The 16,233-nt window shown below is 41.1% G+C and overlaps 1 protein-coding gene across 7 annotated transcripts in view; it reads right to left on the reverse strand.

Annotated features, from left to right (window-relative positions):
- NRG1 (neuregulin 1) overlaps positions 1 to 16,233 on the reverse strand; it is a 207,735-nt gene that overhangs the window by 17,246 nt on the left and 174,256 nt on the right. For 4 of the 7 annotated variants that reach the window (XM_019555275.1, XM_019555271.1, XM_019555272.1 and 1 more), the window contains 2 exons: positions 12,856 to 12,914; positions 3,555 to 3,578 (listed from right to left, as the gene is read on the reverse strand). In XM_019555275.1, the coding sequence (XP_019410820.1) occupies positions 3,555 to 3,578; positions 12,856 to 12,914 (83 nt within the window). Of the gene's footprint in view, positions 1 to 3,554; positions 3,579 to 12,820; positions 12,915 to 13,525; positions 13,594 to 16,233 lie in introns of those variants that run through there. The other 3 variants (XM_019555274.1, XM_019555273.1, XM_019555276.1) reach the window with 3 other exon arrangements.

Consider the following 16,233-nt stretch of genomic DNA (forward strand, 5'->3'; position numbering starts at 1 on the left):
TAAGGTTTCCTTATACAGGCTTGTGATAATACTCTATGAATATCTCCTTAAACTGTGGGAACTCAGTTCTTCTGTCTTCTAAGTCAGCCAAAGTTAATGGAGCTGCAAGGCAAGAAAGGAAGTGAAGAACTGCTTTCACCATACTTTGTCACAGCTAATGGTTGAAACTTTTTAAAAACGTTTGTTGAATTTTTTTTTCCCCAGGGGTCACCTGGTCTAGTGTTACGTAGCTTGTGGCATGGGGCTTTTGAAAAGGAAGTTGTGTTTGTGTGACAGGATTTAGAATCATCTTGCATACTGTGGTATCTAAGTTGGCAGGAGACACTGAACATGTCTACATGTTCATTAATGCGCTTTTGCTAATATGCATTAAATTTAGTACCTCCATTGTAGGTACTAGAAAAAGGCGCATTAGTTTATTTTAATGTGCATTAGCAAAAGTACATTAATGAATGTGTAGACACACTCGGTGTGGGTCCCAGTTTGTCATGTCATGAAAAAGTCAATATTGGTCATGAGGCTGCTCTTTCAAGTAACAAGGTAGCTGCTGATATACTTTCATGCTCCCAGCATGAGGAAGGTCTTGTTGGGAAAACAGGGACTGCAAGCACTTTGGTTGATGTTTATGTAATATTTTCTGAAATATTAGCTAATTTAAGAAACACTTTTCAAGAACAAACCTTTACTTAAGGATGCACTGCTCATTGGAGAATGAACATTACCATGGTCTACAAGGAAGTCACACAGGTATTATTTGTTCTTTCAGACCTCCCTATCATATAGCAACTAGCCATGCAAGGTCACCATGGAATGCAAGTTTCATTATGAATGGAAATTTTCCTGTGGCAGACAAGGGATATTAATTTCCATGATACAATGCACCTCATCACACACAAAAAAAATCTTCCTACAAGCCAACCACAATGAAAATCAACACACCAGTTAAGAGGTCATGAACACTGTCAGACAAAATTAATAGCACTGATTATTAAGGAGGGAAAGAAGAAGTCAGTTTGGTAAAACTATAATGCCGAACAATTTATTAAACAACTCAAAATCCAGGAATGGAAAGTCAAAAGGCAAAATAAAAAAACAAAACCTACACATAAGACAGAGAGAGGATGACAGGGAAAGACAAGGTTAAAGGTTGAGGAGTCAACTGCAGGCCTGGCACAGCATGCTTGATACTGGAAAAAATAGAGTGAAGAAATGCTTGAAATAAAGGTTGAAGCAGAATCTGAAGGGATTTCTCATACAGCATAACTCCTGACTTTGCCTAAGGAGCAGCTTCTTTTGATAGCACTTAGGCAAATGGTATATTATGATGTAACAAAGCACTAAGAGACTAAAGAATTGTGTTAACTGATTCCAGTGAATCTCGAATGATTTGTATGGTAATTTTGTTGTCATGCTATCAGCTACTATCTTGTGAATGCGAAAAAAAAGGGGTGTGTGGGGGGGTGGAAGAGCTAAATAAATATGGAGCAATATTCTTCTTGGTTCTGTCGGTGCACATCTTATTAATTTTCCAGGCATCAGTGGAATCACTTCGGTTTGCCACTGCTGTGACTAAGACCAGATTGTGGCCTGTGGTCTTTTTTTGCCAGTGTAATTAGGGAGACCTAGGTTTACATGGGCATCTGACTGTCCTATCTGTATCCTATGGCACCTGTCATGTGCTATGCATATATATGTATGCATTTACAATCTTTATTGGATTATCGTTCTTTATGGGACAAGTCTGAATGGTGTAAGGGACCTTCATGCAAAGGCCCTAATTTTGGGGATAGCTGAAGGTTCTATGTAGGATGACAGTCCCTGTCTGTGCCCTGCTACCTGGAGGTACCTATGTATGAGCAGGGAGAGCTCCTATAAATTGTGCTCCTAGGCCACAGTTCTGAGGGGACTAACTGTTTCCAGCTGCCCTGAGATCCACCCAGTTAGGAATGAAGGTTTTATTTTTCCCCACTGATCTATGTTTTTTGAGGGGTTTTCAGGTTGCACTCTTGCCTCTTCTGTAAGCCCACATTCTTCTGAAGGAAGCAAATGGGGCAAATGAAATAAACTTCATGGAGTTTTTAACGGTATTTTTCTCCCTCCTGCCAGATGGGAACAAGTGAGCTTAAGGAGGAACATGGCTGTGCCAGCTTTTGCCTATGCTACACAAATCTCACAGCCGCAGATATCTGCCCAAGGCACAGTTATTGCATCTGGTGTCCGTGATCACCTCCACAAGAATGGTTTGCAATGGGCTGGAGAGAGAGTACTGTCAGGGGCCCAGGGCTTTACTGATATAGACAATCCCCATAAAGAATGTCAAGCACCATTTCTGTCTAAAATGTCAAGACAGGACAACTGTGCAAATGTCTTCTCATCCTTCTCTGGATGGAAGAACTCTCTGACCACAATGGTTTCTCCTGGCTCAGGACACTTTGATTTGTGGCTCCTGGAGTAGCTCATGGTATACCTACTGGCAGGAGTGTGTCCTGTGTAAAGTTTTATGGGTTCTAGTCCCTGAACCAGGCCATGTTAAGCTCTTCCACACTAGCTTTACAAGAATGTGCATTTCATACTCCAGGCTTTCCATTATACAATCCAAGTGATCTGCCTAAGCTTCTTCTCCCCAGATAATTTAGAAGTGTATGACATGAAAGGCAGGTACATGATATTTTGCAGAAAGGAGGAGTGGGCCTAGTCCTTCCTATCCATTCAGGGCACAAAGGACCACAGAATGTGGTCCCCACATCTGAACTGAGATTTGGGGGGAGGGGGGTGTTGGGCTCCAGGCCTTCCTCTGTATTATCACCCTATCTGAGTAGGAATTAGGCATATTCTTAGCTACTAATATCCCCCAAGTTTTTTGGAATCAATAAGTGTCACGCAAAAAGCTGTTGGTCAGCAGGTCTTGCTCTTGATCAAATAGCAAAACAGAAGATTTACAAGCTGCAGGCTGGATCTTCAGCTGGTATTAAAGTGGCATCGCTGTTGATTTATAATAGGTGAGGATCTGACGTTCCATCTCCAAACTGGGAATTTCAGAAGTTTAGAAGGGAGTTTATTTGCATTTACTATTAGTCAACTGGACCCAATTTGCAAAACTGATTATCTGATGTCAAGGATGTAAGTCTTTGCTTAAGTACCCATTCCAGGCAATTAAGTTCTGATTATAGATTTAGATACTTGACTTCGGAAATTGGGCTCAATGCCATGAATTTTGTCTAGAAATTAAATGACTGTGCTATCCTGTCATAGTTTTGTTTCCAAGATTTAGCAATATCAAAAGATCATGGAAATGTGACCAATTGTTAAAGCTGTCTAGGAGTAAAATGAATTTACAGTATTGTGGTGACGTCTAATACTCAAAGTATCCTGTGCATATTAATGTTCTAGTGAAGTACTCACAGATAGAATGTTAATCAAGGTGCATGTTATAGCTGTATGATCCCTTCTAAAGCACAGAGAAATTGGTTAGGAATTGAGGGGAAGGATGGGAAAAAAGGTTTTATCTCTCAGGCTCTAAAATCTGCAGGCTAAAAGGAATGATTGGTCCATACCCATAAATTCAATCCCAAGATGCTCTGCCAATGCAGAAAGTTGACAAAAAAGAAAGAAAAGGGAAAAAGTTTCAGAAAAGAGCAATACACCATACTCAAAAACAAATTACACATGAATATTATGGCTATTCTGTGTCTGCACACTGAAACAGGACAAGTGGCGTGTGGTTAATGGGGCAGTGCTCAGGTATGCTTCTGTAACTTTCACAGTGAAAAGGGTAATACACCATAATAGGTTCACAGAATCCCAACTGGCACAATGCAGTGGAACGTGGCAATGATGGTTAACCCTTAAAGATCTTACTGAGGTATACAAGGGGGCTGTGATTCTAGGGTACAACCTGAAGCAGTTGAACGTCTGACAGTGACAGCATGCAACTGCCTTATGCTGAACTGAATTATACCACCCAGGGAAGGCATTTTGCAGGAGGTCTCCACTCAGTCACTGAAGATGAAGACCTCATTATGCTGGTGGAATACCTTGCCATTCCTGATATCCAATTCATTTCTTCTGGTTATCATTAGTTTGAAGGGAGCTGATCCTCAGCAGAGTGGGGCTGTCAGTTTTTGATGTGGTTTAAATCAGCCAGCTCCACTGAATGTGAAGGGGGGTGGGGGACTACACCCATGTACTCTAGCTGAGGATATGACCCACTGTCAGGCATGCAGTCCCTGAAAAATCCTGCCTAGGGGAACTGATATGCCTCCAGGGAGCTGGGAGCAATATCAGCCCAATAAGTACAACTAGTTAAATTATTTCAGGGCTAGCCTCATGGAGGAATGTAGGCTTTGTGTTTTGTAAAACCCAGGGGGGCTGGAAAATGTTTTGTGTTCAAGTGAACCCACCTCCCTTTGCAGAATTAAAAACCCTAGGTAAAACTGAACTACACTGAAGTCAATAGCAAAACTCTGATTAATGTTAATGGGGCTATAGTTATAGGTGGTTTGGCTAACTGAGTTGCATGGAAAAGTTATACTCCATTCACAGACAACTCTTCCCATTGGGATACCAGATTAGCTCTCACTTTCTCAGCTCTTGTTCCCATGGACTTTGGAAGCCAATCTAAGGAAGTAGGTACTCAATGAGCATATACAAATCAGTGAAGATGGAGAGCCCAATTAGTTTCCTGCCAATCAGTAAAATTTTAAGGGTTAAATCCATCAGAATCCATCCACATTTTGACCTAAAGAGCCAGTTTTAAATGCCTACATGAACACTGCTAATAATATACATTAGTTGCATAGAAAGCTTGGTTAAATTTTCAATAAAATTAGTGACATGCACATGCATATATATTACTGCATTTCGGTTGTTTTAGAGGTGAGACTGGTAGCCTGCCTGTAATTCAGTTTCAAGGGAAATCATTCATATCATGCAGCCTCTATTTCAAATAATTCAATGGGAAATTGGTACTTAAAATGGGAATATATTCTGGCTGAAAGCCCTAAGAAAAAACATGCTGAGAAAACATGCACCACTCATTCTGACTGTAGACTGAATATAGCTCTTATTTATTTTTGCTATTTAAAGCTACTTTCTCTTGCCCTGATTAAGAGAAAGCAAAATACCCCAACAATTTTCATTTTACAAAGAGTTAGGTACCACTCTTCCTAGTCAAGCTAACGTCTTACACTCATTATATGTGAAAAGGTTTCAATCAAACCTCTGTCCAGGGATTTTAAAAAGAATTACAAAGTTTGCTTTAAGTCATTCCATTTTCATTCTCGATATGATTTTGTGCTTGGCAAAATTGAAAAACAAAACAAAACAAAAATGCTTTAAGGCATAAACTATCAAAAAATGACTTAGGAAGCCAGAGGGTCAAAATGCTGGTGAAAGAGTTTTTTAAAAATACTGGTTTATAGAACCTGAACTGGTGCCGTAAAAATGTCTCAGTTTGTTGCATTTTGGGAGATTTGAAAGCAGGCTTCTCATGAATTCTCCTGGATTCTCTGTCTGAAATCATGGCAGGATGGATTCAAGGCTGGGGCCACAGCTGGGGGACAGCCTGACATGTCAGCTTAACTGGGGCTCTAAGGGCTTCCAGGCTTCTGACTAAGGACCTAAGGCTTGGAACCTGCAAGACCTAGAACTTGTCCCAGTCCATGGCAGCACCACCATTTGAATCACCCAGGATATTACAGTAGGGTTCACAGTCCCAGGCAACTTGGAAATGCCCCAGAGCCATGAACCATGGTAGCACCATGGTGTATGGCCCCAACATTAACCCAGAGTCTGAGGATCTCGGTGCTTACAGAGTTCTTGGCTCAGGGGCAGCCACACCAAGACGTGTATACTTGCTGCTGTGGAGCTGGGAGTCCAAAAGCCCTGAGAACCCTGGCTCTAGCAGGGAGTCTGGAAGCCCTAGTTACAGATCGGGCATTTAGAGTCTGAGGCCTCATCATATCTGGAGCTTCCAGGCTATCAGACTCCTTGCGGATAGCCTAGGGAAGCTAGTGGCCTGGGAAATGCATGGCTTCCAAGGGCACTCTGTATGGCAGGGCAAGTTCTAAGCCTTAGACATTGGGAACCTGAACAGCAAATGTAAGGGTGGGCAAAATGGCCCATCCAGCTGGCAGCTGGACTCCATTTCCCAGCAGCCCCCACCCGCAGGGCTGGGGCCGGTCTTCATGAAGACTCCAGCACCAGCTGTGCTGTGAAAGCTCAAGGCTGGGGTTGCCATGGAGACCAGCCCCAGCCTCCCCAGCAGTGTGTGTGGCACAGCAGGGCAGGCGGATGCTCCAGAGCTGCTGGGATCTTGTGAAGGGGGCAGCTTGCTCTGGAGCCAGGGCAGAGCTGTGATCTGTAGCTGGCATGCTTCGGGCAAGGGCACGTATGCAGGGGAGTACAGCTCTGCCTCTGCTCCAGACCAGGCTGTCACCGCTGCAAGGAGCCAGGGCAGAGCTGCGATCCCTTGGCTGCATGTCCCTGCCCAGAGCGTGTAGGCTACAGATCATGGCTCTACCCTGACTCCAGAGCAAGCTGCCCCATCGCAAGATCCCAGCAAGTCTGGAGCAGCCCCCTGCCCTGCTCTGCTACACACCCTGCCAGCATGGCTGGGGCTGGTCTCTGTGGCAACCCCAGCCTTGCACTATCACAGCACAGGTGTGTCTGGGGTCTCCATGGAGACCAGTCCGAGCAATGCACAGGGGCAGCTGGGAAATGGAGTCCACTGCTGATTGGATCTTTGCCCTTCCCTGAGCTAATGAATGAAACTGATAATATCAGATTTATTCAGCAACTGTGGAATCTCAGAAGCAGATTTGGTTTCAGAGTTACCATGCTTTTTATATTTTGGAAACCCTTTTTCCCCTTAACTTCTGGTTCAGGAGAAATGTTGATAAGTTTGGCTCTGCTCAAGCAACACTTAAAAAAATAACTATACTTTTAAACAAACTGGAAATCCTGCATTTTGGCCAGCTTAACAGAGATAGTTAAGATTGCTATTCAGAAATGAGTTAGGCACTGAGGGCACTTTTACACATGCTCTGGGATGGGAGGAGGTGATGCTTTAATTAGAGTGGCTCCAAAAGCTGCTCTAATTAAAGCGCTGCAGCGTCTTGTATATCAGCATCCCCGTGATTCAAAATGGCAGCGGGGGCACTTGAACTACAGGTCATTGAACAAGTGTTAGTTCAAGAACCCCTGCTGCCATTTTGAAGCATGGGGATGCTGATACATGAGATGCAGAAGTCTGCTGGAGCATGATAACTACTATGCTTCTGCAGACTGGATTAATTGAGTCTGCTCCAACATGATATAATTACAAAGCATCAGAGCAGGCTCTGTGCTCATGTACAGACACCCTAAGAGCCTAGATCCAATTGAAATTCAGTGGGCACATCTACACATGTGCTTTAATGCACGGTAGCCTATCCTACTGAGCATTAAAGTGGCGGGTAAAATTTGTTAATACACTAACATACAGTAGAATAGGTTACTGCTCATTAAGCATCACTAAAAAAGCATATGCTTGCACTCCTGCACGTTAGCACAGCCTAATGTGCATTTATTTAGTACCGCATGTTGGAGGTACTAAATTTAATGTGCATTAGTAAAAGTGCATTAATACACATGTAGACACACCCAGTGAGACAAACTCCTAAAATTCTCTTTTGATGAACACAGGCTCTTACATCTCTTGAAAAATTTTACTCTGTCTCTAATTAAAATTTGAGAAAAAGTTAAAGATTCGTTTTATCCTCTTATATAAATATCAGAGCCAATTAACTTCCAAAGAATTGATGGAGAAATTTATATCTAAAAAAGTGGCCTCTTCTTTTAATGTCAAATCTGATATTAAGGCTAGGGGCAGACATTCAAAAAGCCTGAGCCTGAACTGATTCAATCTTTGCAGGTTAGTCGAACCTGGCTAGGCTAAATCAGTTTGTAACTGCACAGACATCCCAAACATGCAGGTACATTCAACCAGGTTTATCTCAAACTGGTTTCAGCGATTTTTAGACTGGTTTATATGCACTGAACATCTGTTCTGTTACAGGTTTAAACCAGTTTCTGATCACTTAAATTAATTTATGTGTAATGCCTATCCCTAGCCCGTAAGTTCTGTTGGAAGTCAGTGGGACTTAGGGTACATCTACATGGCATAGTGCAGTGAAGTGTTGAGCTACCTCAGGTACCAGAAGTAGTATAGCCATGTTAACATAGTGTGCTGCCTGGTTTATCCTGCTGAGAAGGGGTAAATTAACAGGATAAATTAGCCCCATTGGAGTTCTGTGCTAGGTTTGGTATCTCTATAGTGAATTGTACTGCACTGTATAAACAAATCCTTAAACTCTTAAGTGTTTCAGAGGCATTTGAAGTTCTAGGTAAAATTTTCAAATACCTCTGTAGCCAGATAACTATTTTGGAAAGCTGCATTTTACGAGAACACTGTACATTTCGAAACATAAAGCAGAGCATATGTAAAAAATGAAAAAAATGGGAGTAATGGTTGTGTTGCATCACAAGAGTATGTCAAAGGCATACTCAAAACTTGCCCAGCATCATCTGCAATTTCTGGGTCACATCAATCTCATAATGTTTCTATAACAGATTAATCAACTGTGGCACAGTTGAAATTAATTGAAATTTCTGAGCTGTTTCTACTAAAGTATTTGCCTTTAGGAATAAAAGTTTGTTTTGCTTACTTCATGCATTTTGCCAACGTAATGCATTTTATGTGAATGTGCACAGTAATGTGTGGAAACACAAGAAGTTTACACACTGGTCTAGTTGGACCATATAAACTATTGTGAGGCTCACACTTAACTTGGCACATAAGCATGGGGTTCTCAATCTACTGGGGCCAGGTTGATGGGATAATAAGTTTACTAGTGATAAACCTTTAGAGCTACCTGATGCTACCATGCTGCTCCATAAGCTCTGAGCATGTAACTTAAAATCCTAGAAAAATGTGTGGTTTAGTTTTGCCCACAATGCTCTTCTTTCCCCTACCTCCACAAAAGTCCACTCCTACTCATTTGGTGTGATAAATCAGTCTGAGAAGCAAGAGTGGACTTAGTCTTGGACTTGATTGCTATGGCCTCAGTTACACTAGTATTTGCTTGACCTAGAATTGCAATGGCTTCTTTGCATTTTCTTGATTGTGCATCCTAAACTAAATTATGCACCTTATTCCCTCCTACCCATGATGGTAGAATACACTGGCTAGGGGGAACAATCCTGAAGTTAAATACTGCAGTACAGGAAAATTGCCAATTTCCATTGTGAAGCCTTTTGATGGTATACACCATTATTTACCCTCTGCACAAAACTGTATGTAAATGGACTCTCAACCTGAGGGAGGTAAAAGGCATCTACAAGCTTCTTCTCCCTCTCCTTTCATATGCCCCTTGAAGGCAGGGAAAACTGTTTGTATGGGAGTAATTTCCTTCATAAAGGAGACTAGTGTGAAATTGATCCAGTATATTTCATCAGCTTTTCAGTCTTACAATACTTGAAATATTTTTGTATTGCACTAGAGGTGCAATGAAGTACTCCTTAGATATACAAACTTCCTACTACAGTGAACTGCAGTGAGATTTGTAAAAATGATCAGCATTAGCCTAACTCTGCTCCTACTGAAGTCAATTAAAAAACTCCCCTTATCTTCATCACTTTTAAATATCTCATCCATAGAGTTGAATTTTTAAACATAAATTTTAAGCCGAATCTTTAGGATATGAATAGGCAATCCACAGCTATTCCTTGCAGGGAGCCATAATGACCTATCAGTTCTCAAATAAAAAATTCTCCTTGAAATCAAGAAGGAGTTCTGTCTAAAATCAGATGGCATTATATAGCTCATGTTTATTTTCTTATTGTCATCTGCTTTAACATTTGGTTTGCTATATAATTAGCATAAGCTTCCCTAGTTAAACCAAACTAAATTAATTCCTCTATTTACTCGGTGCAAAATATGCTCTTGTCTTTCAGCCTCACATACAATCTTTGCTGGATCAGAATGATCAGTCTGATTATTTTTTAATTGTATAACCTGATCTATACTCAGTTTGGAAAAAAAGTAATATAAGTGCTTCTATATTGATTTTTCTCGTTAAATATAAATGTACTTTCACTGGATACCGTCCAAAAGTGTCATTTTAAGATTTGTAGTAACTTAAGAAACATCACTCTGTGCTTTAGATATATTGTATATAGAAGGTGCTAGAATAAAATAAGCAGAGCCTGGGATTTTCAAAGTAGCCTGAGGTAGTCATGTGAAGTACTCTCACTGAATTTCAATGAGATTTGCGGCTGGGTTTTTCAGGAATCCCCAATGCCAGTTCGAGTGAAAAACAATGGGATTTACGTGCGCTTCTCACTTAGGCTATGGACAGATGTAACTTTTAACTGATTCAAAATGGGCATGGGAGTTTATGCTCAGAAGCCCCACAAACTGTTACATCTGCATGCTCCTGTACCACAGAAGTGAGCTAATTCATTGCAAATTTAACTCTGAAGGAAGAAAGGGCTAAAGTTGCAATGGTTTTATTACATTTACATGGCTATAGGACTAGGCAGATTTAACAGCTACTTCATAACACTAGGTGTATCTACATGTGCTGTTAATGCAACTGAGACAGGGTAAACTAATCCTGATGTCACCGTCTAATAACGTGCATTTAAGCGCGGTGCTGCCAGATACCTCTCGTATCTGATGGGAATACCTGGCAGTGGAGTAAATTAGTCTGTTGCACCCTAATTGCCATGGATATGTTGATAGTGATGCTTTACTGCGCAACAAATTAGTCTGCTTTGCAGTAAAGCATCTCGTGTAGACACACCCACCTTGTAACAGGATAATTTGATACTGATACAATTGTTATATCTCTTTATAGTTGTAGATGCTTGTAGCAATCCTAGCCTGATCACCTAGCACACAAAGACTCCTGTAAAAATCCCTGTGTATTTTATATTAGAAAATTTAAAAACTAAAGAGAAAAAAAATGTTTTTTTTCTGGGTACAAAAAAACCCAACCCTCCTAAACCCCCTGAGATTATAATTCAAATCTGGGGCTCTAGTTTCATGGCCTTACGGCATGAAATAATTTGGGGAATAGACAATACTTCACTTCATTACCATTGCTCTTTTAACACTGTGAAAAAGCATAAAACATGTATTTTTCATAAAGAGAAAAGGTCATTAAAAATCTAATACTTAGGAAATAAAAGCACATCAGCAAGGAAAGTTATTTTAGTCTTTTGGTCTATACTTATCAGAGGTGTTTTAAAAATACACACTAATAAACATTTTAAAAATTGCAAGAATATAAACACTTGAATGATGGGAGGTCTAATCTCCTACTAGAGCATTTGGGATTCAGGAGAACTCCCAAGATGGACAATATGAATTATGTATGTATATTCTTCATTCATTGATGTCAGAGAAGACCTATGCATCTACTTGGGCTCCAAAATGTCCAGTGCATGCTAACAGCTTTTTATCCCATGTACTAATGGAAATTAAATTGAGCTAGCTTCCATGCTCCAAAATCTTTCAGGGTGGGGGAGCAAGCTATCAAAAAAAAGTTCATATAGAACTGCTCTTAGCTTAGTGCACAGGGATACCAGCAACAATTAATTATGAATTAGTGTATGATCATTAAAAATGTAAAAAGTATGCAATTTCCTTATATTTTCTGTTTGGCTTTACTATAACTAAGGCTACAAAATAAATAGTCAACATATTTTTCACCTTCTCACTGATAATTAATTATAAGGAACCATCCCTTCCAAAGGAAAGTTTATAAGACTATACATCTGACTGTGACCCCCATTTTCCCGGCAGATCCACATTGGCAGACTTCTCTGAGCACGCACTGGTGTGAGTATGTGTGCATGCAAGAGCACACACAGGCCTGCAAAAGAGCTTATGTGGTACCTTTCTTTTGCAATTTAATCTGATTCTGACATATGTGATCTTTTGCACCTGTCCCCCAACAAATAAAAAACATCAACCACCATCATGTATACCCCCCTCCTCCTCTTTCCCCTTGCAATTTTTCTACTGAAATTTAAAATGTAAACAATAAAGAAAAAAATCACTTTGATCCTGTTTGAATGCACTCTTTTGATGCACCTTGGCCTCATCTACACGAGATGCTGACTGCACAGTTGTTACATGTATAAACAAACACTAAATGATTGCACAGTAACCTGAGTTACTACACAGTAGAACTGATGAGTGGCCTTTCTGTGATGCTACCGAGCAGTAACCCCAAGACTACTGAACAGTAGTGTCGTGCCATGGGTTCTGCCATATAACACACTGCGCAGTAGTCTCAGGCTCTTGTGCAGTCAGTATCTCATGAGCATTTAAAAATTACCTTTACTTTCTAGTTCCAAATGCAACTTATGTTTCTTTGGAACCACTAGCTCCTTATCAACTTCTGTTTATCTGGTAGGTTACTATCTTTTTACAAAGACTTGTGCTATTTTAGTGCAGGAAGTTCATTCTTTTGGCAGACAAAATGTGAGACTTTGAAATATGTTTTTGTACTTCTGCTGCCTGATATCAGCCATATCACATCCTTTGACATTGAGTTCACAATGCTCCTGTGTCTCCACATGCCCATAACCTCCATGCCAAACAACCCAATAAAGTATTGCAATTGCTTTTGTTATTATCATTTTCATGCAACAGGCAGAGGCAATCAATATTAAGCCTAAGGCAATAAATCTAGTTACAGATATATAAATAAAAAAAAAAAATCAGAGGAAAGATGCAGCGACAAGAAAGCAGCACCAACTGAGCATGCTCCTACTGAGGCACAGACAGAAAGGAAGTGGACGTACTGTAGAAGCTGGCCATTACGTAGTTTTGGCAGCGATCACCAGTAAATTCATTTGGGCACCTGAGAGGAAAAACAAAACAATGGTAGAGAAAAACAGAGAAAAGAGAAGAGGTGAACATATGCTAAGAAAGAAGCTCCTTCAGCGTGGACTGATTTCACTTGGTGAGTTCACCTTCAGAAACTGAATCTCAGTTTAGCATTTCCAAATGTCTCAAGATGTTTGAGAGCCACCCATTTGCTTTGTGGAAGCCAAAACCAATCCAGATCAAAGTGTGTTTCAGCATGTCATAGACGAATCTGCCATTTCAAACCCGAAATGACTTTTATAATGTGTTTTTCGCAAGGCGGCTAGAAGATGGAATCTGTACATCATTCATTTCAGTTGGCTTATTCCTACATAGTACCACTTTACAGCATTTTCCCAATCGAGAAAGCTGATAGTATAAAACAAAATCTGTGATGGATGAGAAGGTTCTGCTTTAAAAAGCCACACAAATGAGACATGTTCTGATGCCAGAGAATGCCATGGTGTACAGATTAAAGCTTAGAGAGTCAAGCTGTAATCACAATCAAGAAAGGCCAGTTCCAGCTGAACTGTGAAAACACCAAGTAGTAGTGATTTTGTTGCTGTAGTTGGGGGAGAAAGCAAAGTTCAGATTATTTTAACATACTTTCTTGGTTTTGGATTTTCATGGGCAGAGTTTCAGTACATCTTGCTCCGGTGAATCCCGGTTGGCACCTGAAGGGTAAAAACTTGATAAGCAATCGAACACGAAAACCACTGAACTAGCAGACTGATATTTGCCTTCCTATGGAACATGGAGATCCTCTAAATGACCTCAGGAGAGGGCTGGAATTAGTGAAAAAGTGTAATAAAAGAAAAAATGTATCCTTTGAAAAGTTATATTTTTATAATATTGAAAAAAAAATTGAAAAAAATCCATTTATTTTTAAATAAAAGAGTCAAATCTAATAGAAATGCACTGGCAGCCCCCTTTCAGCTTATTGCTTTTTTTCCTTATCAGATTGCCACATCAAGTTATTTCTGCTTGCAATATTGCATTTAAAAATAATTTATGTCCCCTGCCTTGAGCAATCATGTACAGTGCCAAACCTATGGCTCTTCTCTGACCCCCTTCTTTCTTTAATGGTCTGCTTTACCTTCAAGTTCCTGCTTAAATAAGAACAAAAAAACCCAACTAACCCATCCACTCACCAAACCAAACAGCCCCCCAAACAGCCTCTGTTTTGTTCAAGACAAGGCAGCAGCCATGGGTAATGCATTGGAGAGAAAACCGGTAGGCCAGACAAACAAGGAGTATAGGTAAAAATAAGGTGAAAGTGCTCTTGAATTCATACAGAGTAAGAAAATTAGCAGTATTCATCTCTTCAGTCACTTTGTGCATAATATGTGGGCTCTGTTATCCAGAAAGGATGTGGAGAAGCTTGAGAGAGTCCAGAGGACAGCCATGCGAATGATTAGAGGTCAAGAGAAGAGGCCTTATGAGGAAAGGCTGAGGAGCCTGGGGCTCTTCAGCCTGGAGAAGCGCAGGCTCAGGGGGGACTTGGTGGCTGCCTACAAGTCTATAAGGAGTGTGCACTGGGAACTGGGAGAATGACTGTTCACCAGAGTACCCCATGAGAAGACAAGGTCCAACAGTCACAAACTCTTGGAAGGCCATTTTAGGCTGGACAAAAGGAAAAACTTCTTTACTGTCCGAGTCACAAGGGCCTGGAATAAGCTCCTGCCAGAAGTGGTGCAGGCACCTACTCTGGATTCCTTTAAGAAACACTTGGTTGCCTATCTTGCTGGGATTATTTGACCCTTGCAGACTGGCCACCCTTTGGGCAGGGGGCTGAACCTGATGATCTTGCGAGGTCCCTTCCAGCCCTAATGTCTATGCAATCTATGAAATCTTCCTTGGAAAAAAATCAGTATAGATTTCACTTTGGTTGTAATGAAGAAATGGCTCTTCTTGATGTCTGGGATCCTTTTATGCTGATGTCACTTGCTCCTTCTCTTCATTCCCTTAGACTTCAGTGCAGCACTTGGCAATAGACGGATATTCCTTCTTCTGGAAATGCTCCACAGCTATTCAGGCTTCTCCAGTTTCTTAGGACACGATTCCACTTATTTTTCTGCCCTAGACATCTTCTGTACAGTCTTACAGAATTCAGTTCTTGCTTGTTGATTTGTGTTACCTACTTAGCCACTCTTGGTATTCAGTGCCCTGTTAATTTAACTATCTTTAACCTTAGCACTAAATCAAGCTATTTTTACCCATTTAAATTCATTTTTATTAATGTCTATTAACTTCCTTTGGTTTGAATCTAAAACACTTCATAAGTCTGCTCCAACTGGTTTCTCAGATTCAGCCTCTGCCACCACAGCTTAGTTAACTGTTGGCCTCCCATTTGCATCTTCCTCAAATCTATCTACTCTTCTCAGCTGCAGCAGCAGGCAGCTGGAACAGTCCTCCTTCAACTCATCAGGGTTTAACTCTATTGAAAACTTACTTGTTTCTTGCTTCGCTTCTTAAAGTTTTCTTCCACAGTTATCTCTAAGATTGATTAGCAATGCAGTGGACTAACACACTCATGGCATTTTTTTTACAGTATGTCTGTATACTTTTTGGAATTTTGTACATAACACACTGTACCAGAAAAGCAGTGTTAAATTGTCCAAGTATGTCAGACAGAATTTTATTTTCAATGGATGGTGTATTTTGAGGCTTTCAATGGGTCTTTTCCAAGATGACTCACTGTAGTGACCAGTCTGTTGATTAAAAGAACTGATTTTAAGCTGTCCCCAGAAGCAATGTACCCAGTAGGGCTATGCAAAGGTTCGGGTGCTGATTTGATTCAGAGGAGATATGGTCTGATTCGGCGGCCAAATCTCTGAATCCAAATCAAATCAGGAGACCAGTAAAAATGTATGAATTGATTCAAAGCTCTCCAAATCGATTCTAAAAGATTCAGAGAGCTTAGGAGATTCGGGCAGTCCCTACTTGCCACCACAGGGAGCTAGACCCAGACTCTGTGGCGGTAAGTAGAGGGCAGGGGTGAGGTCTGGTGGAGGGAGGAGGGACCATGGAGGACCCCCATCAGGCCCCATCCCCTGCCTGCTCCCCTCTGAGCACCCCTCCCAATGGTTGCTCCACCTGCCCCAGCTCCCAGCTCTTAAAAAAAAAAGAAAAAAAGCCTTGTACTCACTGGCTGCTGCAGCAGCCATTGGGGCTTCTGGGGGCTCATGGCAGAGCCCCCCATGCAGTGAGGCAGAAGCCAGTGAGTGCAGGGACATTTTTTTTTTTTTTTTTCAAAGAGCCGGGAGCTGGGTCTGGGCAGGGCAGCCATTGATGGGGCTGGGAGAGCAGGTGGG

Source organism: Crocodylus porosus, unplaced genomic scaffold, assembly GCF_001723895.1.
Source record: "Crocodylus porosus isolate Cpor-Errol unplaced genomic scaffold, CroPor_comp1, whole genome shotgun sequence".
Lineage (NCBI taxonomy): Eukaryota > Metazoa > Chordata > Crocodylia > Crocodylidae > Crocodylus > Crocodylus porosus.